This window comes from Pipistrellus hanaki (assembly GCF_964339955.1).
Source record: "Pipistrellus hanaki genome assembly, chromosome: 11".
In the NCBI taxonomy this organism is placed as follows: domain Eukaryota; kingdom Metazoa; phylum Chordata; class Mammalia; order Chiroptera; family Vespertilionidae; genus Pipistrellus; species Pipistrellus hanaki.
The window spans coordinates 55,689,885-55,716,208 of NC_140513.1; the positions used below are offsets into that span (position 1 = coordinate 55,689,885).

Genomic DNA, 26,324 nt, shown 5'->3' on the forward strand with positions numbered 1-26,324 from the left:
CCAGAAGTATTTCTTCATTTCTTTTCTTTCCAGTTGAGTTTCTAGAAAGATGAGTTGTTTCTCACTTTGCATTTCTCCACTTATGGAGAGGATGGAATAATGACACCAAAAGTACTTTTTTTTTTTCTTTAAAAATAATTTGCTTTCTTTTGCATGCCACAGGACAGATTTCTAGTTTCAAAACAGGGTACATCAAGAACAAAAATATCCCCCCTCCCCAACCGTCTTTATTCTCACCAATACAAGAAATCCTTCTGGAAACATAAGCAAGTGACTAAACAGGTATCAAAACACTGAATCTACAAGTTCATACATAATCTGTTATGGCAGAATAACCAAGAATTTCCCCCAAAGGAAGATTTTAATTTTCCAAATACAAAAGAGTCTAAGGGGAATCACAGGAGAACAAACAAAAAGTCTCTTATTCCAGGTTTTGTGGTAAAGATGAAGAACACACTGGCAGCTGAAGAAAGCCGAAACTCTTACTAATAAATAGATCCAAATTAAGAATTTCTACAACATTTCTTTAGAAAACAGAACCAGAGTTCCTCTTTTAAAAATGATGAACCTGTGGAATGCCTGTACTTCCATATCCCTCTAATATCATGACAGTAAAACAGACACACAAAATGTTGATATGACAGCTCAACAAGGCTGGATGCAGGACGTTTACATGTACACTTTTGTTTAAAAGTCCTACAGGTTTATTGACTAAGGCTAGACAGCAAGTCATGATCCTATTTGGTGCTTTTTCTACCATGGTCCAAGATCATTGTGTGGATACAGTCAAGGACTGGGCCCCAACTTTCAGGAAAAAGACCGCAAAGAAGAAAATCAGGGTGGCTATTTGGTCCCCACCACCCCCAGTTGATCGTTTGTGTCCTGGAACTGGAAAGACAAAAGGTGAAAAATACAGACTGCAACGAGTTAAAGGAGTTGGAAAAAGTTGCTGGAAAGTGGCACGGTATACGAGTAAGGTCACTGGGCTTGGGATGGCAAGGGCGCTGCATTGAAAGAGCATCCACGGGACCAAGTACTTGTAATGTCTTGTGGTGTCATTCCCTCAACGGCTTTAGGATATCTGTATGCGATAATAAATAGATCAGTTATATAATAAGGCAGTGTGTTGAATATGCATTCGTCCTGTGGGATGAACCGCCACAGAGAGAGATACATGATACCATACACATTCTTTAAGTTTTCTTGTGTTGTGTTTGATTTGTTTGTTTTCAAGGCTATCCAGGCAAACTCTTCCCGGGCATGTCCTTGGAGAGAAGAGTGGTCCGCTGAGGCTGGTTTGCTTAACCTCTCCTTTATCAAGAGATGATGACTGGCTTTAAAGAAAAATAAAGCTGAAAGTTGTTTGATTTTTATTTTTTCCCTTTTGGTTGCATCATTCTGAGTGTTTTCTTATAAACAACAACAAAAAAATATCACAACCAAAAAAAAAAGCAAAAAAAAAAACAAGTTTTTGATGCATCCAGTTGTTGTATCCTCAGGATGTTCCAGATGTTTCCAGGTAACTCTGTAGTTTACGAACTGTGGTTTTGTCCAGCGAGCAAAGGTCAAAATCAAATGTTGTGTTTGTGATGTGAAAGTGTCCAGTTTCTTCTATAAGGTTCACAATCTAGAGGAATAAAGAAGAAAAGTTTGGGCAATAAGAAATGGACATTAAAAGGCAGAGAGAGAGAGAGGTGGAGGGGGTCAATATCTAACATTTAACAAATACAGAAAGAAGGTCCTATACTGTTAATGGCACCAAAGTGTCTCTTAGCCAATTTGTAAGCCAAAGGAATATTAACCCCTTGAAATTCTGAGAGCATATTAACAGTTTTCATCACTCATGTCCTTTAAATTGATTCATACTTTCAAGTAATCAGCAGACTAGGAATAGGAGTGGGTTGTGAGGGGGGAGAACGAATTTAAAGGCCCTCTAAAAATTAGTAACTGATTCAATGTACAGTGATTGTACTACTAGATGTATGGAAAGTCCAGCCTAGAAATAACAAAACTCCTTTTTATTAAAAAAAAAAAAAAAAAAAGTATATAGCCTTGGCCTGTGCGGCTCAGTTGTTTGGAGCATTATCCCGAACACCAAAAGGTCTAGGGTTCTATTTTTGGTCAGTGCACATACCCAGGTTGTGGGTTTGATCCTTGGTTGGGAGACAACCCATATCTATCTCTCTCTCTCTCTCTCTCTCTCTCCTCTCTCTCTCTTTCTAAAATCAATAAAAATAAAATAAAAACTATACACACATATATACAATGAACATTTTTGTTTCTGATATTACATTACTGCTGAACTTAAAAAAGATTACAAGAACCCACAAAGAAAAAAATTGAAGCCATCTACAATTCTTCTCCTGAAGATCAGGGGTATGGAGTGACTGGAAGGAGGCTTACGGAGCCTTCTGGGACTGTTTTGTTGATTGGTTTGGGTGCTGGTTATAAAACATGCACTCACTTTGTTAAAATTCACATGGCTGTACATTTTGTTATATTTCAACAAAAATGAATAAAAGTCTATATTTATTACTTATAGCCATGCTCATTGATTCACTTGAATTGGGGGGGGAGGGAGCGGTGATCAGTATTAACGGAAGAAAGAAAGGATGCCTTTGTCTCCCGTTTGGAATAGTTATACCTCATTTCTCATTGCATTGGCTCAACCTTCAGAAAGACCTATCGAGCCTCCGCCAATTGCTACACAACTCCAGACCTGGCTGTGATTGCCTTATTCAAGCTCTGAAACTATTTTTACAGATATAACTATTGGCTTAATAATAAAACAAGTTTCTCCCATTGCAAACCCATGACGTACACAGCAAACTGCCCACCGATTCCCTTCTTTACTTACAGAAGCTTGATTTCCTGGGAGTGGCGACACACCCAGCTACAACACCTGCTATCTCTCTTCCCCATTCACGTGTCCCGTCCCCCCCCCCCCCCCCCCCCCCCCACACACACACACACAGGCACTTGGCAGATACTGCTATTTAAATGTTGTTCAGAAATCACCGGGCTTTCAGGAAATTGTCAGTAAAGAGTATGGCCTCTGCCCTCTGCCTGTCGAATGAAGATGCGATCCTGGAAGTGCAGTGGCTCTGTTCCCTCAAGAGGAGGAATGCAAGATGTGAAGGATGTCTGAGCAGGATGGCAAGGAGCCCGTATCCTCAGTGGCATCTTTTAAGCCACCACATTGACCATAAATTACTTACTTCCAGGGCTGCTATTATGGGATTGAGGTGCAGAGGGAGCCTTACTTGCTTAAACCACTGGTTCTATTACATGCATCAAGAGATAATTAAAAGGGGTATTCCCAATTATGGTTAAACTACTATATTCACATAAGAATTTATCAAGCAAAATCTTATTACACTAGAAGATCAAAAAAAAAAAAAAAAACACCCATCATTTTTGCAATAGTTATAGAACTTTGGATAAGTCACACACATACACATCTATAACAAACATAGACACACACCCAGCTATGTCCACACACACCTTTCAAGGCAATCAAATACTTAGTATATATTTAACATGGATTGGTTTAAGAGTACCTTCCCGAGCAGATTATCCATTATGCTCCATTGTGTTGGTGAAAATGTGTAAACTTCCATAGAAACAAATTGCCTTTCAATGGAGGCAAATGACAATGATTCCAGAGTGTGACTCATCTCCCCACCTAGCAGGCCAGTAGGTAAGCACAAAGCATTCAGAATAGTGAGTCCTGATTTTGGAATATTTGGAATAAAGTTCTGGCTTTGCTCACTACTTAAATGGCAATGGACGGGGCATTATCACCTCTGAGCCTCAGTTTCCTCACCTGTAAAATGAGGACAATGCCAGCGGACCTACCATCACAAAGGGTTGTGCAGAGGATCAAATGAGATATGATAAGTGAAGCTTCTGTATGAAGTGTAAATTGCTACACAGACCAGGGCAGCATGATTACGACTACCATATAAATATAAACTTTTCCTTAATTATCTGGAAGTCACTACATGGCACATGAATCACCAGACCCAGTGCTTTGTTTTGCTTTTCCGATTCTTCTCATTGACTGTTAGCCATCCCATTAGCACTAAAAAAAGATGAGGCAGGGAAAATGCGAAAAGCTAAAACTCAGAGAACACATACTTAGATTTTTAAAAAATACAAGAAAACTTTGCAGGGAAAGGGAAGAAAGCAGGGAGAATGGAAAGTGAAGGAAATTAGCTGAATGACAAGCTAAAAGGAAGTCCCTTGAAAATGACAAGAACCTTAAAAAACTAATTTTAAGAAAATAGCTTTCCCCTGGCTGGTGTGGCCCAGTTGGTTGCGTATCCTTCCATGCATTCCGAGGTCCCTGGTTCAATTCCAAGTCAGGGCACATGCCCGGTTGTGGCCTTGATCCCCAGTAGGGGGCTTGCAGGAGGCAGCCAATCGATGCTTCTTTCTTCCTCTCTGTCTCCAAAATAAATTTAAAATTTTTTAAAAATAAAATAGTTCTCTGTGACTCAATATAGCTGTTTACTAATTACTTCATAAATAGAAAACAGAGAAAAATATCTTTTAGAAAAATTCACTTGATTTTAAAGCAACTAAACAATTTTGCCCACTAGAAACTCAACTTAGTAATCTCACAGGTATTGGAATATCTCAAAAGTTTCCATGGCTTCCATCACCGTCCTTCTACATCCTCCAGAACCAGCACATCCCACCCGCCTGCAGCCATAAACACACAAAGATATGAAGGGGAACTGATCACTCTCACTAAAGGAGCCCACATTTTTATGGGAGCCTAGAAGAAAAATACATCAAGGCAGATGCAGAGATGGCCTAAAAGCAGAAGGAGTGGTGGCAGTTGGAGTGTCGGAACTATTTGACAAAGGGAATGGCATTAATGATCTGGATTATTAGAGCACGTACCCACATCCTCAATTAAGTAAAGATTTCATATGCAAAATATACCTGTGGGCTCCTTTCCCGAAATCCTGATAGTTAGAACACCAGAAACACGGCATCCACCCGTGTTACTCCAATGACACGATCCACAAGCCTCACAACACCCTGGTCATCCCCGAGGGTACCCCTCTGCCTTCCCATCAGAATGCCCTGCTCTGCTGGTGCAGGTGGCCACCTTGGTGTCAGTGCCCTGCATCACACCTCAATAATAAATGTCTCTCCAAATAATGATAATAAAAAGAGAAAGAGAGACCACTGATAAGAAAGCAGGCCAAGGCACGGGGTATGCGTGGGAAGTGGATGCGTATGTAAACTGCTTAACTCATTCTTCAGATGACAGTTGTTGTGAAAACACTGGTGATGGATTATTTCCTGCCATGTCAGCCTTTAGGGGGTACCACACTGGCTGTTTTTTTTTGTTGTTGTTGTTGTTGTTGTTGTGTTTTGTTTGTTTTTTAATCAGGGAAGATCCACTTGTTAAATTGGTGACTCCTTTCCCCAAACCCTGGTTCTTCATTATAAAAAAGGTAGAGGCATTATGCTTCGTCTGATTCTATTTTTTTTTTTTTTTTAAAGCGAAGTTCTTTCTACCCAAAGCAGCCTCTTGACTGGGAAGAAGTAAACAGACTTGGCTTTACCTGACTCTGCCTTGAGTGGGGTCCTACCTTGGGCCCCTAAGAGGCAGGCCACCAGCCTCCAATCTGCGGGGGTCCTTCAGGCGATTCCCCAGGGGAGAGAGGGATCCTTTCCAGCAGAGCTTTCCCAGCGAGGGCTCTCCGCTGCCCCGCTCATTCCCATACCCCGGAAGTTATTCCTCAAAGTGCAATAGCTGTTATCTGAACTGTCTTCTAAGGAAGCCCTGGCTTTCCTCGGAGCTTTACTCCTGCCTTGTGGGACGCAAATCCAGGCTCAGAGCTGAGCTGCTGAGGAGTTTGGAAGTGCTCAGTCTCCATTCCAAATAAACGCCGAGCGCGTGGTGTAAGGAAGAACCCAATTATCGGTCAGGGCTGTCTCTGACATCTCTGGGTTTCACCCTGTCCTGGTCTTGCACCTCATGGGAAAGCGGCTTAGGGACAGAGCCCTCTTGACGCACAGCTTTCTGTTCCTTAAACCGGCTGTTGAGCACCAGCCCTGCTTGCCCTTGGACTAAGACAATGACATTAATCACCGCCTGGGGGCCAAACAGAAGTGACCGCGTGGACTCGATGCGTTTAGTAGGAAAGTCGTAGGATGAGACCTGGGCGCCTTGGACACGTCCCCCAGCGTGAGCGGCTCTCAAGGTGGAGAGCAGCGTGGTCCTCCGTGCCCTCGGTTTCACAATAGGAATTAATTAAGCAGTAAACCGTGACAGGACATGCATCACGGTATCATAATCACAAGCCTCAGCTGCACTGCAAGGCAAAAGGCCAGAGGCGGCGGGCTTCCAGGAAGCCTGGGAATGCAATTAGGGTGAAACGCTGGGCGCCCCCGAGTGCCTTTCCGCCAGGTTTAAAATTCATAGAGATCGCTCGCCCTCTCTCCGGAACACTAAAGTCACCCACTTCGAGGCAAGTCTCACACAAGCCGTCTTCCCTCAGAATTCTCTCAAAGGTCAAAGTAAAGGACAATGTGAAAGTGGGAAGGCCAACGACACCCCAAGGTGAGACTGTGCCCAACGGCCTGGCATCCTCCACGCGTGGCTGGGCTTCCTTTGTAAAGGTGGCCCAGCGCTGTCCAGCATCTGTCTCCCTCTCCCGAGAGACCCACCGTCGGGGCCTCGCTGGCACATTAATAACTTTATTGGACAACTGCCGTGCAGTGGTTCAGAGCTGGCACTTGGGAGGGGACAAGGAAATCAGTTAATAGAGTTGCCATCACCATTCAGTCAATTAGCCCCAAATAACCGGTAAATAGCAGGCTGAACAATTGTCCGCTCTACAGAAGAGAGCCGGAGAAAAATATTAGCCAAGTCTCAGGGTAAGCCATTGAACTCTTGCTCCGCTACCCACACTCACTGAAATGGAAATGCAACTTAGACCCAATTAAGAATCCTAGGATCTGTAGTCTTTTGTTCAAATCTGAAACTCTAGAAAGGTTAAAAGCTTATCAGACCAATCAGGGGACTTGGCAAGTCTGAGAGTATTTATAGATTTAAGCAAAAACGTACACAGAATATAAATGTTACCATCAGCCATTTGACGTTTTAAAAAAACACACACACCAACACGCACAGCTGGGGTAGATTAAGTACTAACTTCAAGTCATTTGAAAAGTGGTAAGAAAAAAAAAAAATTAAACAGTGAAATAATCTAAAACCCACCCTGGAATTCAGAACACCACTCTCCCTTTGGGTGTTAAAGAAAAAAATACTTTATCAACAGCCACTGTTTGTGCAAGGGACACACGTAACTGCAAGAAAACCGAAAACACATCTTCTCAACACATCAAATTGTACTAATAGAAGTTTCCTCACGCTACAAGTATCCCACAGCTGAGTTCATAACCATAGAATGTATTGTTGTACAAGATAAGAGAAATGAGGGAAATATTTATTTTCCTTAGAACAGTATTAGCAAAAGGTTATTAAATTGAATCACCAATGTTTACAACACTTGACTGAAGTCCTTATCACTGTTTTCGCATGAAACCAGAAGCCTGGCCTCACAGGTTTCTGCATCCCTCCTCTCCTCTCCGTCAGCCCACAGCACAGCATCAGCCTGCTGAGGGGTCAGTGCACGCCAGCCACAGCCCCTCTACACATGCCCTGTCCTCACTGCCCACAGCACCAGGGAGGGGAGAGCATCACTGCAAAGCTCCAAAGCAGACATCCGGGTGGCCTCCGAAGTGAGTGCCCTCCCAAAATACAGTTGACCCTTGAACAGTGCAGGGGCCAGAGGTACCCCCCGACACACAGTTGAATATCCACATATAACATGTGTCTCCCCCAAAGCTTAACCAGTCCATTAGTATCTTGCAGGAATTTGGATCCAGTAATTCCTGTGGACACCCAAATCCTCAGGTGCTCAAGTCCCTCCTATAAAATAGGGTAGAACCCTGCATCCAATCAGCCCTCCGCATATGCAGATTCCCAACTGCAGATCGAAAATGCGGTCTTTGATCTACAGCTGGAGGATCAGAAGGGCTGACTGTATATTCATGGAAAAATATCCCCATGTGAGTGAAGCGGTGCAGCTCAAACTGGGGTTGCTCAAGGGTCAACTGTACTTCTGCAGGCGGCACCGGCCCGGTTCTGAGAGCATGGGGGCCGGTCTGGCCTCCGGATGCCATTGCAATGAGCCAGGGCAAACCAGGCCTGGAGACTTCCGGAAAGGGTTGTGCCAAAAAGCAGTTCTCACCTGCTGCAAAATGTGTCTTTCCCTCAACGTCATTAACCTTCTGTGAAGCTCTACCAGCTCATCGAGGTATGCCTGCAAAAGAAGAGGACCCCCAAAGAACACGCATGTTAGGAAGCAGTTCAAAAAGGAGAGAGCAGATCAGTAAGAACAGACTGGAGGTTCCCAGTCCGCCACCGCACAGGCTGTATGGACTCCGTACTCAAGGCCTTTGCAGACCAAGTCTTTCCTTCTTGGCCAACTATTGTTTTTAAACCAGCTCTTTTAAAAGGAAGAATTCTTGCACTTGTATTCTCTCAATGAGATTCAGTGAACAGGTCCTCGGGTTACGTCAAAGATCCGTTCCTACAACGCGATGTAAACACGATTTTCCCTGTAAGTCGGAATCCACATAAGCACCTATGTCACTCACATGGAGCACATACACAGCGGTAATGAAGTGACACAGTAAGAAAAAATTAAAAGAAAGATAGCAATTCCTGGCCTTTACTTGTGGTAAATAAATAATAAAAAAAACATAAAGCACATATGTATATACGTTGAAATGATGGAAGTTTTTTTTTTTTTTTACATAAATAAATGGGAGATGGCAACATAACCATGAAATGATGTACGTCGAGTCCGACGTAACCCAAGGACTGCCTGTATTCACTGCAATGCCTCTACAGAGAGAAGGGGAACTCATTGATACGTTGCGAGTTATCAGTCCACTTTCAATTTAAAAAAAAAAACCAAACAAACACTGTTATCTTAGAAGCTTCTTAACTAAGAGAAAAAGTCTAAGTCTGAACATGGAAGGACCCATGCACATTACCATTTATGTCAGGGCAAATCCTTAAATTAACAATATAAAAAAGCCTGCCCAGTTATATCCAACACTGCTAGTGAATAGCAAGTGAAAGCATAGAAGAATGTCTATGAAAAATAGAGATCACTATCCAATGAGCATGTGGATTGTCCAGAGCTCCCTGGAAAAGCAGAGGTGACCTCTCCTTCCAGATGCTCAGATCCATCGTCTCTGTTGGCATAGCTGCATTGGGTGTTCCTACCACTGTTTGCAATGGAGGTGAAGGAAAGGTCTGGGAAGCATCAGCCAGGCCTGCTGTGACCCTGCAGAGCACGTTAGGACCCTGCCCACAATGGGAGACCAGCCCCAGCAGGTCCTGCAGTCAGATTTCAGATGTGTGATGTGCACTTGGGGAAAGCACACCGCACACTGCACGAGGCTCAGAGGTCCTCTCACCCACTACTGAGCTTTTTTCACCTTCTACCTCCGCCACAGGTCTCCTACCTCCCAGTCCAATGGGCCTGGAACCCCCAGACAATGTAGGATCAGGGCAAAAGGAAGCCCAAGGCCAACCTTAACACTGGAGATAGCAGGAAGATTTGGAAAGAAGCTACTCTCAAGGGGGAGGAGGGGCTGGGTGGGAAATAGTGTCAACAATAAAAAAATTAAGTTAAGAAAATAATTGAAATAAACTTAAAAAATAAAATTTTTAAACAGTGAACTACTCTAGGGCACTTCTGATGAAGGCAATGAGAGGCGGACCAGCAGGGAAGATCCAGGGAAACACAAAGTACCAGGACGTGCCAGAGCTGTGGCCCTCGGAGAACGCGCTGGAAACCTACCTTGTCACATTCGCCGTTCTTTATTTGCTTATCTGATTTGCTTTGCTTTATTGGACTTTTCACTTCAAGAATCTAGGGATCCAAGAGAACACTGTTAAATGTGATTTCAAGCACTTCTTAGTTAACCAGCCACCCGAACAAAGGCACTTATGGATGAAATGTCACAGGATAACATCATTTCCCAAATAGCATTTCTCCTCTATACATTTCTTTCTTCTCTTCTAATATTACTTTTTCTTGGAAAATGAATTATTTACATCTAAAATGCTGAGTCAGGGCAATAGAGGGTTGTTTTTAAGTTGACAATAAGGAAATTGATCTAAGCTTCCAAGGCCGCTGCTCTGTGACAGCACACACACATGTACAGCAGCTGAGTCCTACTGGATTATAGTTCCCTCGGGCAAGGAGTTTTTTTTTTTATTATTCATTCTGCAGCTTCAGCATGACTACCTACCAGTGCTCCATACGCTAGAGATGATAAAACAAAATTTCAAATGCCCTTTTTAGTACCTGACTTTCATATTCTAAATATTATTCATATTGCCTTGGCTGGGGGCTCGGTTGGTTGGAGTATTGTCCTAGACATCAAAAGGTTGAAGGTTCAATTCCCAGTCAGGGCATATACCAGGGTGTGGGTTCGATCCCTGGTCAGGGCATGTATGGGAGGCAGGCAACTGATAGATGTCTCTCTTCTCTTCTCTTCTCTTCTCTTCTCTTCTCTTCTCTTCTCTTCTCTTCTCTTCTCTCTCTCAAACTAAATACTCTTTGGTGAGGATTTTAAAAAAATTACTCATATTCACTAACTTGATGCAGCTTTGGAAATAAAGAAGGTCATCAGTGACACTGGCGTGTTTCCAACTTGGGATCCTCCAACTCAAGAAATAAAAAGCCAGAACTAGCTTCTGTGTTTTAAGAAACGATGTCTTTACCCACGATAAAATACCAGGTGCCTCTCCTTTCACGTGAACCAATTATAGCTTACACTATGAACAGTAGTTTTGCATAGTGTCCATAAGCTTTCCTGGAAAGCTAGGTTTCCAATTAAGAAAAACCAAAATATTATTAAATACAGTTGATTTCTTAGAATCTACAAAATTGATGATTATGAAGAAAATATTTTTAAATTGCTATTGCTTAAAATGGCTAAAACTCACTAAATTTATTGTTGAATGTTAACAAATGCATCCTATATAATAAAAGTCTAATATGCAAATTGGCCGAACGGTGGGACGACCGATCGCTATGAGGCACACTGACCACCAGGGGACAGATGTTCAACACAGGAGCTGCCCCCTGGAGGTGAGTGTACTCCCACAGGGGGAGCACTGCTCAGCCAGAAGCTGGGCTCATGGCTGGCGAGCGCAGCAGCAGGAGTCTCTCCTACCTCTACAGAAGCACTAAGGATGTCCAAACTGCCAGCTTAGGCCCATTCCCTGGGGAGTGGGCCTAAGCCGGCAGTTGGACATCCCCTGAGGTCTTCTGGACTGTGAGAGGGTGCAGGCCGGGCTGACCCCCCGCCAAGTGCACAAATCTGTGCACTGGGCATCTAGTATAAACATAAAAAGCAAAGTAATTTTTCTTTTTCATTAGGACCTCATTATTAAGTGAGTTGTTGTAATATAAAACTAATATTAAGGAAGAAAATACCAAATAAAGCATATTTAAGAAATTTCATATTTCTGTTGCTCTTTATTCTCTGCTTACTCACACACACCCCCACACACACACACATATACCACAGTTCCATTCAAAGGTCTTTCATACTCCATAACACAAAGAAAATTTTAAAATAAGTCCACTTTTAATTTGTAGTGGAAAGAGCCCTGATTGAGCTCAGAAACCTAAGTTCAGGTCCTAGTCCTTTCATTTAACATTTTGGGGCCTCAAAAAAAAGTATTCTAGGAAAGACCAAATACTTATAGAAGGGTATATATATCCTTTGAATTTAGAATAATGCATAGGTAAGAAGTGAGCCTCTCTCTAGCAGAGTATTTCCTAAGAATTACCTTCATTCGTTTTTAACATTAAGATAGGCAGATGACCAGGCTACCTTAAAATATAGTCCTGGTGGCAAATACAAGGAAATTCCTTAGTAGCAGAAGCATGGGGATCTTTTTATTTTTATTTATTTATTTTTTAAACATGGTCCACTGTAAAGGAAACCAAACACTCCACTACATTTAGATTTTCCTTCTCTCTATTGTTGTTGGAAATGAGACCTCACGGGAAAACTCCAGCTCAGAGACCTAGGAGTAAGTAGGTCAGTAGATGGCACTCCTCGCCAACTCAGATACAGGGCTGGGCAAAGCCGATTTCAGGCAAGAGAAAGAAACAGTGCCTGCCTACCTGCCCGCCTTGTGCATTTTAAAACTAAGTTTTGTTCCCATATCCCACCCTGCCCGCTCCCCCTCCATCCCCAGCTTACAGCACCCAGGGGTCAAAGGGACTGAGAAAGTCAGTATTGGCAAGGGAACTTTGCTCACTAGGCCTAGAGAGTTCTACCACCTCCTCTTCAAAGCAGAAAACACACAGGACATTGTGAGGCCCCTAGGTCCCACCCTGCACATTCCGTAAGTGCGACGGCACAGAAGGCCAAACTACATTGAAATCCTAGTTTCTTTCTTCTGAGGCTGCAGTGGCAGGAACAAAAGCTCCGGGTGTCAGCGATCCGCCTCAAGTTACAGAGCGGCTGCCCGGAGAGGCCTCCGTTAATCTTCCTCCTTTGATCTCTCCCTGCTCCAAAATAAACAGCTTTGTCAAAACCGTTCGGAGAGAGCTGAGCCGTGCTGCAGACAATTGTTTTATTTATGATCATTTCTTATCTTTGAGGAAATGACTCCAGAATATAAAAGTACAGCACCTTGTCTTCCAAGGGGCTTATTTCAAACCAGTTTGACTGGATAGACTCTTTAATTTCATTCAGCCTGCCTCGCAGGCGCGTAGGTGATTTATGATATTCTGAATATTAACTCAGGTCCCATGGATCACTTCCTTCCTTCAAGGCCCCTCTCTCCTCCTGCCCATGCGTACTCTCAGCCAAAAAGGATCTAGGATTTTGATGTTGCTTTAAATTCACATCAGGAAGGTTGAAGTAAAAAGCAAGCAAACAAACAAAACCACACACACACACACACACACACACACACACACACACACACACACAGACACCCATCTCTGGTTCGAATAGCACAGCCTTCACTAAGATTCCCTATGGTTGTACTGAGGGAAACAGCCACCCAGACTAGGAAGAGCATCATATATACACACAGGGCCGTGTCTGAAAAATAGAACTCTGGTGAGTTGCACTTCTATCCTTAATCTGAGGATACGGGTTCAGAATTAAAATTTTGGGATTATTATTTTTTTCTGTATCCCTTTGTGAGGATTGACAACTCAATTATTCAGCAGATGGATTCTCTGCTGATAGGGCATTCATGTTAATGATCTCTGGTTGCTCCTAACAATACTCGGGTTAATTACTTGCTTTGTTGACATGTGGCTGTCTCTCTGTCCACTTTTTTCTCCCCCAATAGTTAGAAAATGTTTGACTCAATTAGCATTTTCCTTCTTCCTGTGGCCCTGGGAGACTTTGAGGAAAGGTAAGGAAGCTCAGGGTTGCCTGGTAACTAACAGAAACCCGAGAGGTCATTATCAATGTGCAGAGAACAGCAAAGGGGCATGAAAGAAGAAAACTGAGTCTTCCTATTTCCGTTAGGCCTTCCCAGCACGTTTCTGTTTGTTTTATTTGATGTGAAACCTTGGTTAATCACTCCCCCACACTCAAATATAGGGCTGGAAAGACATTCCAGGTGAAATTTATAGACTTTTCAATTTTTAAGAACTGTTTACTATTTCACTTCTGAGGCCTGAGGAATTAAGGGAGACGAGTAAGAAGACTACAAGGTTTTTAGGAAGTTCTAGAACACTGATTAAAAGGGATAGCATCACACCTGGCCCACTGCAGGTGATTTGAGGGGTTAAGAAACAGTATTACATCGAGTTTTAAAAAGCTTTTCTTGCTCTCAGCTCCAAGAGATAGCTCCAAGGAGGGACGCGCTCTTGTGGTATGTGTATTTGCTAGCCCCTACTGGCAAAAAGTGAAAGCATATGGACTTTCTTATTATGCTTATAAGCCCATGGAGAAAGTGACATATAACTGAGTATTCCTGACAGATTGATGATTCACATGTGTGAAGCTACATTTGTTGAATAAACATATGCCAAGGAGCCAATGCTATGCTGTTTAATCGGATAAGGTAATTTTTACCCTCTCTAGATAAATGATTCTATTCATTTTTGTTCTTGTTTTGCTAGACAGGATGCAAAAAAAAGAAAAAAAAGAAAAAAAAAAAAAAAAAGGGCAGGAGTCTGATGAAGAATTCAGACTTTTCCCTGAAGCCAGGCTCAGCTCAAGGTTGCCCATCCAGGTAGGGTGTATGGGCAGCTATTAGATTTGAAAGGCAAGAGAGGGGTTTGTTGGGGCTGCACTTACTTAGCAAGCACAGACTTAACCCTCACGGGGAAAGATGCTGGAGGGGCCTCCTGAGGGCAGGAGAGCAACCTGAACGCTTTTCTTCGCTCCTGGCGCTGCCTCCGCTGCCATGAAGCAGCCTAAATCTACTCCTATACCACACAAGGGAGCTAGGGAAGGTTATATTGCATATAAAAATATATTTGGCGTTCAAATTCTGTTTTGTCAGCTCACGCTGAAGCACAAATTTACAAATTTACAAAAGAATTCCAAGTTTCCCAGTTAGCCAATTGGTAGGTGATGAAGGCTATACTTGTGGTGCTGGGCAGCCAAGTCAGAGGCAAAAGCTGGCTGGGCCCTGGGCATTGCTGGCACTGGAGATGGGGTAATGCGTGAACTATAGGGAGTTAGGATACAAATCAGAAGTGCTAACTCCTTGATAGTCAGTCTGTAACTGATAGTATTCCTACTTAATCACAAGGGCTTTAACATGTAGAGAAACATTATAAATGAGGAATTTTACATTTTAGGAACTCTTTGCTTATGCTTCACACAAAAGTGAAAAAGGTAAAGTCTTCAGCTAGAAAATGACATTTTTTCCTAACAAAAAAAGAAATCCAAATTCAAGGGCAAGGCCATTTAAAATGGTAGGACACCCGTGAAACAGAATAATCTCAGGAAAATGCAGCTCTTTCATTTCAAATTAATAATATTCACACGGTAACTTGAATTAAGCAATTATTGGAGAGGTCACTGAGAATATAAACAAAGAGACAAGGATAAGTTTTGGTAATGAGAGTTATCAACTCAGTGCACAATGAGGCTTTTACAATATTCATGATTTTTTGAAAATACTTTATATTAGCAAGCACCTAAAATATCCCAATCCTCATCACTTAAGAAAAGCTCTTTACCATGGCTTTCAAAAGTCCTGCCTAGACCGTATCCAAACAGCTATATTCTGAGTAAATTATCAAATTAATAAGCTTTCCTTCAGCTTGATTGTAATGAGGCTAATGGCCACTATTTACTGTGCCCTTTATTAACAATCCCCTACATGCCCAAGTGAGGGTCCTCTTCCCCTGGATAAGCACAGAGAGGCAGAGCACCTAGAGTGACAAGCTCTGCCATCAAACTGAGTGCCAGGGAGTCATGGGTTCTACCTCGTGCTCTTCACATGTATTACTTCTCATCCTCCTAATAAGCAGCATGGTACATGAACAACCCCATGTACAGATAAGAAAACCAAGGACCTGCAGTTAAAGTTAATTTCCCACCCATAAATTACTGTCAGCACAAGAACCAGGCTTTCCATTAGTCCTACGGGTCCTAGCTTCCTAATTCATTAAGTCGCTTATACTTACTGTTAAGGGGGAAAAATACACAGAAATCAAGAGCATATAGAAATCAAGAGTAAATGGGCAACATGTTTGTCACCACTCCTTTCCTTCTTGAATCTAATTAACCCATTGAATGGAACATGCTTTTCAGGACAACGGAAGTTTATAGGAACCCTAACTGCATGCTTATTTCCAAGGTTGTACATGACCAGTTATTGGAGACCAAGAGGAACTCTGTTCACAATGAAGGGGTAAAACGTTTCGTGTGCTTTGTACAACAGTCACATGTTAGCCTTGAACAGTGCAAGCCCGGCGATTTACCTGGTTGTTGTTGGTTTTTAATAAGGGCGGCGGGGGTTCGTGATGCAGGGGCGAAGAAGCAGAACTGCTTTCACTATCGCTGCCATCGCTTAAGCTAACTCTGAAAAGAAACAGAGGAGGCATAGGCATCATTAAAGACGAAGATCTGTGGAAACGGTGCAGAGAGTGAAGCAGGTAGACACTCTGTGCCTTGAAAATGTGCTTTAGTTTCTACAACCACTACCCGTACCGACGTTTATTTTGTATCCGGAACTGTGTTGTGTGTTAACCTGCTATTTTTCATGTAATGATCCCTATTTCACAGATGAGAAAGCTGAGACTAGGAGAGACCAGGTCACTCCCCTAGGGTCGCAGAAGTGAAGTGGTTCCTTTAGGACTCAATCCCAAGCAATGTAGCCCAAAGCCGGTGCCCTGCCACTAAATTGAGCAGCCTCCTTTATTTATTTATTTAGCTCCTTGCTCTAGCTCCACCCACCTACTACCGTCAAGCATGTCACCCAAGCTTGCAGAAGGTTAACTAAATTACAGAGTTTGTAAGTTACTACCTTTTAGTCCCCTTTCCCCCTGCCTCTTTGCTGCGGGTGAAAATTTTACAAATATAGCTAAAATAGACATTTCAGGAGTGGAAGCAACTGCTAAAAAGAATGTGGACAACAGCCTTGCATGGCTGACAGCTCTCAGGAGACATCTGAGGATGGGATGTGTGAAGCTTCTCATGCTAGAACCATGGCCATTCATTTCTGTTGTCTGTAGGTCTGACTACTGAAACAAGTCATTGGGAATACTCTAGAGCAGTGTATAGAATGTGGAATTATAAGTTATATGAATTACCATCTGATAACCATGTGGAATTATGCTTTAGAAAAATACAATGGTATCTTTCAACAACTAAAGGCAATGAAAGTGTCACCCACTTCCCTATTTTTTCTTTTCAGAACACAACGGAATTCTCTTCTAGCCAAAGCAGGAGGCATTTCTTTATTCTACTCTGCTGGCTGCATGCCCTCCTTCAGAAATGCCCTTCCGTGTTTGCTCCCTCTCTTCCACGATGCGGGAACCTAATGCAATGTTCTTCTCAGAAACACAAAACGCTTTAGAAATCTGGATGGTTCTCCTCTCCCTCTGAATAGGCAATCACATTCTAGCTCTGTAATAAATTCAGACAGACAAGATACAAGATAGGAAATGAAAAGGATACGGGGATGCTCTGTTAGCAAAAAAAACGAATAGGACTTGTTTTTCTTAACTAAATTACACTAATGAAGTGTTCAGTTGAAGCGCTGCTTTAAAATGCTCCTTGACTGAAGTGGAAGGCTGAGTAGTTAAACTGATTATGCAGTTGAGACTTCACAAGTGCAGGGAAGATCAAATGTTACGCTGGTGCTGCTGTGCTAAGGGCACGCGTCAGGCGGGGAGAAAAGGAGAGCGCCTCCAGCCATGTGCCTGGCATCGGGCAGCTCACAAGCATGTCCGATCTCACCCACACTGACGCTGGGGATGGGATGCCGAGCGGGTGGGCAACAGCTAATCAGAGTATCGAGATCTTCTCAATGACAATAACTTGGGTAATTGCCTAAATAGGCCAAGCATTTTTCATCAGCTAAAACTGAGAGCAGCCAGTGGTCAGGATTTTGACTGTTATAAATACACTCCTCACCTCCAAGTCTCAGTCCATTTTTAGACCTTTTTGTCCTAGCAGTTGTCCTTTGTGTCAAATTAAAGACTTTCTGAAGGGAAATGATATAAGGCCATGGCCATACGGTTCCTTGTTTTCTCTTGTTTAAAATGAACACAGCCCTAGATGGTATGGCTCAGTGAATAGAGTGTTGGCCTGCCAACTGAAGGGCTTAATTCTGGTCAAGGTCACATGCTGGGTTATGGCTTCGATCCTCAGTAGGGAGCCTGCACGAGGCAGCCAATCAATGATTCTCTTCATAGATGTTTCTATCTCTCCCTCTCTCTCCCTCTCTGAAATCAATAAAAATATATATATCCAAAAATAAAATGAATACAGACAGGTGAATTTGGGAAACAAGGTAGGGAGAGAAGTGTTGAGGGATCTGAGAGGAATACACACTGAGGAGCCTCTTCTAAAAGGACACCCAGAAATTACCATTTGGGAAACATGGTCTGTCCGGTTTGGGCTCAGATCACATTACTTTTAGCAATTTTAGAGCCTTCTATATCGCAATGAATAATGGGGAAAGATTTACTGCAATATATTAAAAATGTAATTGGATTTTAAGTTCAAGTACATTCATTTTTTTTCCTACTCAAAACACATTAAAGTAAGCATGCCTATTTGTTTTCTTCATGATAAAGAAATAAAATCCTCAAGGCAATTTCAAGCTGACTATTAATTATAAGTGACATGAATTACCATCTTATAATGTGGAATTATACCTCACAGCATTAAAGCTACTTAAGGAACCTAATTGTCAGCACACTTAAAAGGAATTTATTTTCTGGAAAACACACAGGTGATCCTCATTTTAATTAGGTCACACACATAAGTCACTGACACCAATTATGTATTTCTAACTACAAATGGCAAACACATTTCCTCAAATTCTGAGACTACCTACGGATCTATACAAACTCTTCAAATGAAAACAGAGTTTAGTTCAGCAATCAGGCCTGCCATCTTGGCATATACTTTCAAGAACAAGGACTTCTAGTCTGGCCAGTGTTGCTCAGTGGTTTAGTGTTGACCTACGAACCAGGAGGTCATGGTGCAATTCCAGGCCGGGCACATGCCCTGGTTGCCGCCTCGATCACCAGTGGAGGCATGCAGGAGGCAGCCAATCAATGATTCTCTCTCATCATTGATGTGTCCATCTCTCTCTCCCCTTCTCTTCTCCTCTGAAATACATATATATATATTTAAAAGGACATTTTCCCTATAAAATTTTTAAAGGAAAAACCTCTCCCTTCTGATAAAAGGGATAAACGGTTCCCTGTAGAGGTGAGTGCAAGCCTGCGAAAGTGCCCCAAGTTAAAACAACTGTGACCATTTACTGCCACTGTTTTGGTGTTTCACACCTTGGCTGTGGTTTCACTACTCGGTGTAGTAAAAAGGTCTGATTCTACTACAGGAAACCTGTTTCCTTTCAAGACACTCACCTGCGACTTCGGCTGCCTCCTCTATTTACAGGCCTCTCCATTTCGGAGTCATTGTCATTATCCTCTGCCTCATCTGATTCCTCCTCATTGTCATCGGAATGCAGATCTTTCATTATAGACCTTAAAGGACCTGAGTAATGATAGAGAACCCCAGGCAATCAAACATACTACTTCAAACACATTTAGCCATATTAAACACACCAGCACTGAACACTGGTTAAAAAGAACCTTCATATATATATATCTGTACAATTTACAAGACAAATTTAGTAGTTTCTGGAATGAAACCCCTGCCAAAACACGACTGTTTTCATAATAGATGCCCTACATGTTCACTAGAAAAACTCTATTTCCTATGAATGTTTTTCTATGTATTTTCCTTCCCTAAAAAAAAAAAAAAAAAAAAAAAAAAAAAAAAAAAAAAAATCCCCTTAAAAGAAACAGAAAGATCTATTAGTAAATTAAATGTTTTGTTAGGTTAATCCATGTATTGAAAAGTTGAGACTAATAAATCACCGTGGTTGTAACTTGTTCTTGGCAATGCTGCCTTTGTGTGGTAGTTTTTGATCTATTAAGGTTTAGCTGTTCCTTTTATTTCAAGGTCAATTTCAGGTCAAGCAAGCATTTCAGTCAAGTTCAGATTATAAAGTATTTCAATTCCAGGGTGTAATGTCCTATCTCTGATCTTCATATTGATCTTGGACACAAGGTCTAGTTACAACAATTTTGTGCAGCCAATTTCTAATCTAACTTTTAAAGAAATTCCTGGCAAAATACCAGCATATATTTACATAAATAAAACTATGTAATAAATCAGGTGCCTAGAAAATTCAAGAGAGCATCTAGTATTAGACTGAAGAAAAAAAAATCAAGTCATAACTCATTTTATTCTAGAATAGAACAAACCAAAAACAAAACCAAAAAAAGAAGCCCACAGAAAAACTCATTAGTGTGGCTTATTTTCACTTTACTTCCCTACATGTAAAGAACACAGGATAGATACTTTTAATCTTAACTGAAGAAATTGTAAAGAGAGGCACTTCCATTCTGGATTAGGTAAATCCTAAAGCCTAATCAAATACAAATATCTGAGCCACCACTAACTCAGTTCTAAAATAAGTCCTGATTCCACAATCTCACATTCTTCAAAGCCCACAGTTCTCTGCTTTTGTGCTACTTTTTTGGAAGTCAGTGGAACAAGAAGTCTGAATAGGCCCAGTGACCAGTGTCTTTTACTTTTTCCTGGAAGCTTAGCCTTAGCCCAAACACATACGACAATTTAATCCCTTTCAAAACACACAAGGCCATCAGGAATTCAGTGTGGTCAATGGCAAAGGCAATGTCCAATACGATGCTTAAAAACAAATGATTCCTCGATATGACTTCCCTTTTCATGTTTAAATTTTTTTAAAAAAATAACCCCATACACAAAAGTGAAAAATGTATGCAATGTTCTGTTTTAAATTTCTTTTAAAAATGTCTTAACATTTAAATTTCTGAATTTGAATAGCAAAACTTTATGAAGGGTGTCCCAAAAAATGTACACACACTTTGAATAATTGTAAAGGCAGTGTTTATTTAAATACATTTCATTTTTAAAATGTAATAGAATTTATAGACATAGTGTGTATATATTTTGGGGGACACTGTGTATGTGTGTGTATGTGTGTGTGTGTGTGTGTGTGTGTGTGTGTGTGTTACTCAACAAATTAGCACTTGCCAAAGGAAAAAGGTTTATTAATCTGTAGAAAAATAAACAAGTAAAATGAAAGATGTCCAGGAGGGAGAGTGAAAACCGCTTTCTCTATGTCAAAGCCTTCAAGTCCAGCTTCTGCTAACATTTCCACTGGGGAAACCCCCTGGAATGGGCCGTGTCTATAATCCTTTTGTGAAATGGGATTCTGATGGCAGGGACTGGAGAAAGGGGAATTTCTGGAGGCTGGCCTCATACATCAGAACAATACTCACGTGCATTCCAAGGGGAAATGAATATTACGACATAAAAGCCAAGTTATCATTCAAATAATAAAACAGTAGAAAATAGGCCATAAATCAACTCATTAAGATGTTTTATGAGAAAAGTGTCTCCTTGTTCGCCTGGGAGATGCTGATACCTTGTTGCCTCGTCTGGGACGGCGTGAAGCTGGAGCTGGAACTGGAGCTGGAACTGGCAGGACTGGGCTGTTCAGACTTCAAAGAAGAGAAAGGCATCATCAATATATTTGTGGGACACTACATAGCTAGTATTGAAAATAATATTGTTGCTCAAAAATATTGTGCTCTGCAAAAACAGCCCGACGCTGCACAAGGAAAGTGACAGCACACTGCATTGTATGTCAAATACACTAACCCAGGAGAATCAGGTGCCCTTCCATTTTGACCACATATTTTACCAGATGCAGCAACAAGAATAAAAACTCCAGCACAAAGAGATAAACACCTGGACGTTACATGACGAAAGAATCTGGCTTTGATTTCACTCCTATGTTTACTACTATCCAGATCTCTTTCTAAAAGATACCATGACTACCCTTTCCGCAATGTTTGATTGACTCATCTGGTTAAAACATAGTGGTAATGAGGCCAAGGTCATTAGTTCAATCACATTATGAGCCAGTTAATTTCACTCTGGTCCAAGGCCATGACCCAAGCCTAACCCCATTCATCCACAGTTCACAAACGGAGGCCAACGTTCACAAGCAGACCTGGCCAAGTCCCACCAATGCGTTGGGGGGGAAATGTTGCCACTACGTAAGAAAAGCAAACAGCCCTTTAATTGCACACAGCCTGTTGGTGCAGGGAAAGCACATCAAACACAAACCTCATTCTTTCCCTCTTAGAGAATTCTCCTCATCCTCTAATATCAGAACGAGGGCCACAGACTCCTTGATCCACCCAATTAACTCTGAGTTCTCCTCCTTCCCTACCCCCACTGGAAATACGGACCATTTCTGTGCTCATCAGATATGCTGCAGTATTATGCTATTTCTGATGTGTGTCATTTCTCTCCAGGAGATTGCCAGCACTTGAAAAATGAGGAGTAGGGGCTTTTGTCCTGTGCTTCTTCCTAACCCCTCATACTCAGCATACTGTACTGCATACAGCAAGCACTCTGTACCTGTGACTGAAGGCAGCATATGCCAGTGAGGATGGGAAGAGCAAATACATGTTCAGAATTATGCAGAGAAACTGATCATACCATCAACACATTTAAAGCCAAATTTAAGGCCAAATTTATTCTAGAATAACCTAATAAGGTTGATAAATTTGGTCGTGCAGGCTATTTGTATCCTATGTCTAACGTTCTCACAGTCTCAACCTCATACTCAGGTTATTTAAGAAATATTGGAGGTCTTCTCATGTACAAGAGGCATCTTTTTACTTTGCTCAATAGGTGCCCAAGTTTATCAATGCCACGTGGAAGACAAATTTAAGAGCACAATCAGAAGCCATTAAATGAGGCTGAAAACCTCAGTTCTGTTTAGATGGCAATGTCTCACCACGGATTTTCCTCATCTCCCCTCCTCCCGGCACTGGACCCCCACCCCCTCCGCTCCAAGCAACACCACGCTCACAGGCTGGGACACAAGGAAGCACTTTCAGGCATTCCTGTCGCACACTTCACATCCTCGGGCTGGATGGGAAAACAGGTGTCAGCAATCTACCACTCACTCTGCAGGAAAAGAGCCAGACAGGACCTCTAATGAGCAGCAGGCGGCCCACCAGCCCTTCACCACGGCAAGATGTGCTTGATATTTGCAGGACCGTGTTTTGCACGTTGCCGTCTGCGGCCCGCAGAGAAGCGCTGGTTTACAAGCACACAGGCCCGTGCGAGGCCTCGCCCCTCGTTTCTGTCGAGTGGCTCTTCCACTGCGAGGCATCACGGAGGGTTACACAACTGAAAGGGCGTCCAGTCAGCGTTTATGCGCAGTGGCCAGATGCAAACCTTTTCTCCCTCGGTTTGCCCTCACTCCCTTGCCTCGCCAAGCTGCTCTCTCCAGCCATGAAAAGTGTCTGCAAACTGTATTAATTTTTTGTTATAGCTCTGGAAACCATCTGGGTGCCAAGAAAGGGGTTTCCTTCGAGTGAGGGGAAAGAGCTGACTCCCCATCCTGTCTGAACAGCACACGTTGGCGCTGGACTTAAAGGAGCCGTTCTACCAGAGCTGTGTGCTAGGAGTGACACTAATGAGCATAGCAAGAGAGGGTGGTGGCCATCTCTGCAACTGCCCCACGCTAAACCTGAACCATCTGTCTCCAGCATCGTGGCCATGGCAGAACCAAACTGGCAGGCAGCCTTCTTTAGCTTCTTAACCATCCACAAGGTTAATCATTTCACAGTTGCTAACCATTAGAAAACTGACAAAGAGTAAAAAACATAATACGACGGGGGGGGGGGCGGGGGGGTGGGGAGGAAGGCTTTTTAAATTCAACCTTTTCCATTAACACTCTGCCTCATCCACAAAGCATTGGAGGAGGTTTATAGCAGAAGACGCATGCTAAACAATGAGACTGTTAAAGTAGAAAGCTTAATACCACAGAAGTAGGTAGAGAAGGATAAACTGTTGACTGGTAAACAGCAAACGTCCTAGAAGCTTTCTGAAACCAGGATAAGGACTCGTGAAATGTTGGAGCTGAGGAGCCCTGAATTGTCTTCCAGATGAATAGTGCTATCTCTGGATAAAGGAGGGATTCTCTTCCATGGGCACTGAATCATCTGCCAGACCTGTTAGCCCACCAAACCCCACCCCAGAGCTTCATTTAGAAGTCTGAGATGGGGGTGAGAACCCAGAGTTCTTACAAATTCCCAGGTGATGCTGCTGCTGCTGCTGTTTTATGGACCAACCATACTTGAGAGACTACTGATCAAGGACCTAGGGCAGTGGTCAGCAAACTCATTAGTCAACAGAGCCAAATATCGACAGTACAATGATTGAAATTTCTTTTGAGAGACAATTTTTTTAAACTTAAATTTCTCCTAACGCCACCACTTCAAAATTTACTCACCCTGGCCCTGGTATTTTGTGGAAGAGCCACACTCAAGGGGCCAAAGAGCCACATGTGGCTCACGAGCCGCAGTTTGCCGACCATGGACCTAGAGATTCATAGCCATGAATATGAATCAGATGGAGGGATTTTGTACATCAAGAGAGTCTGATTCAATAGGTTTGGTGTGGGGGTCCAGGCATGTTTATATTTTAAAAGCTTAAAAATAATATGAAAAATCCACATTGAACACCATTCATACTAGGTTAATCACACATTTTTTTCTAAAGGCAAAACAAAATGTTTTTTAGTATATCTTCAACTTAACATGGCATAAAAGAAAAAAGCACCATGAGAAAAATTGGGAACATTGATTTATCCAGAGATAGCATCCCTGCATACTCTTCAAAGCGTTTTTACAAAAAAAGCACCTTGACAGAATATAGCTAACACTCAACAAAACGTTTATAAAGCATGTACAAGCATGTCCTGGTGGATAGACTTCAAACTAGCCTGAGAGACCAGGAGAGAATTCAACAAGATGTTAACTGCTCAAAAAAGCCATTCTGCTACTAGATGAGGCTGACAGTCTTACATTTGATCAATCCAACAAAACAGAGCTGTAGCTCACTTACATCTGTATTTTATTTTGTAAAAATCAGATTTACCCTCCAAAAACACAAATTCAGGATGATTATATAAAGTAGGAAAGATTATTGGCTTTACAAAATCCTATATAATAAAAGCCTAATATACAAATTATCCCCTAGTTCAACCATTCGCTATGATGTGCACTGACCACCAGGGGGCAGTGCGGAACATATTGGGCATCAGTGACACTGTGCTGGCAGCAGGCAGCAGTGGAGGTGCTGCTGGACCCAGTGGGCCCCAACGAGAGCTGAACCATGGTGGGATGGTGGAGCTGGTAATTGGTGGTGCCAGGCCAAGGCAGGTGCCAGCGAGGCCCAATTGCCCCACTGATCACCCTGCAGATGGTGACCAGCAGTGGCATCAAGGGTGGGGCCACTGCCTGGCTCCCAGACGCTGAGGGAATCAGGTGGGGGACCCAATGACTCAGATGGACAGGGGCACATGAGGACCCAGGGACCCAGGTGCTGCCTAGGGCCCAGAGGTCAACTGGGACCTGCCCTTTCATACCAGATGATCGCTGGCCAGGCCTAGGGGCTGCACCTGTGCAAAATTTTGTACACAGGGCCTCTAGTATTCACACAAACAGGGCTACCATATTTTCTGGCGTATAAGACGACCCCCTAATTTTACAGTTAAAACATAGGTTTAGGCCTATATTCGCTGTATAAGACTACCCCCCACTTCCGAGGCAACACCAGTTCTTTTTTTAATAGACCGCCTCTCTGACTCTGGCCAATCTGAGCAGGCTTTTTACTAGAACATAGTTGTTCTAGTGTTAGAAGAAGTTTAAAAATCTTGGCTCTCAAAAGAAATTTCAATCGTTGTACTGTTGATATTTGGCTCTGTTGACTAATGAGTTTGCCGACCACTGCCCTATGAAGGTATGTGCCAAAACCGAAGTGTGGGGAATTTCAACGAGGTTCTGATTTTTCCCCTAATTTGATACATGCTTTTGGAATATCAAAATTGTCCCCACTAAAAAAAAAAAAAAAATGTTTTGTGTCTTCTTGCTGATGCCCTAAAGCAGTGGTCGGCAAATTCATTAGTCAACAGAGCCAAATATCAATAGTACAATGACTGAAATTTCTTTTGAGAGCCAATTTTTTTAAACCTCTTCTACCATCACTTCTTCAAAATAGACTCACCCAGGCCGTGGTATTTTGTGGAAGAGCCACACTCAAGGGGCCAAAGAGCCACATGTGGCTCGTAAGCCGAAGTTTGCCGACCACGGCCCTAAAGCACATGCACAGCTGACCTTCTGAGTAATCAAACACTAGGCATGAAGTTTCTGGAGTGGGTGCCCAAGTGATAAAAGTATAGGCTTAAGGATTTCAAATTCTATAGCTTGCTGGTATGTTTTTGGGAAGACTGCTCATATAGAAGTGTCACATTGGTATTATAAAATCAAACTCCTAGCCCATTGCTATTATAATAGCTAATCAACCTTTGCTTGCTACAATAGATCCAACTCCTCTGTGGCCTAAACCAAGATAAATCTTTACTACCAAAACAATGGACTTACCAA

General features: G+C 42.4%; 1 protein-coding gene across 4 annotated transcripts in view; it reads right to left on the reverse strand.

Moving 5' to 3' along the window:
- Positions 1-1,358: 1,358 nt before the first annotated feature.
- The window catches only part of MLLT3 (MLLT3 super elongation complex subunit), a 254,769-nt gene continuing 229,803 nt past the window's right edge, over positions 1,359-26,324 (reverse strand). For all 4 annotated transcript variants that reach the window (XM_084898097.1, XM_084898098.1, XM_084898099.1 and 1 more), the window contains 6 exons: positions 21,278-21,353; positions 19,164-19,293; positions 16,041-16,140; positions 9,909-9,980; positions 8,283-8,354; positions 1,359-1,627 (listed from right to left, as the gene is read on the reverse strand). In XM_084898097.1, the coding sequence (XP_084754223.1) occupies positions 1,496-1,627; positions 8,283-8,354; positions 9,909-9,980; positions 16,041-16,140; positions 19,164-19,293; positions 21,278-21,353 (582 nt within the window). In that variant the 3' untranslated portion in view covers positions 1,359-1,495. The remainder of the gene's footprint in view (positions 1,628-8,282; positions 8,355-9,908; positions 9,981-16,040; positions 16,141-19,163; positions 19,294-21,277; positions 21,354-26,324) is intronic.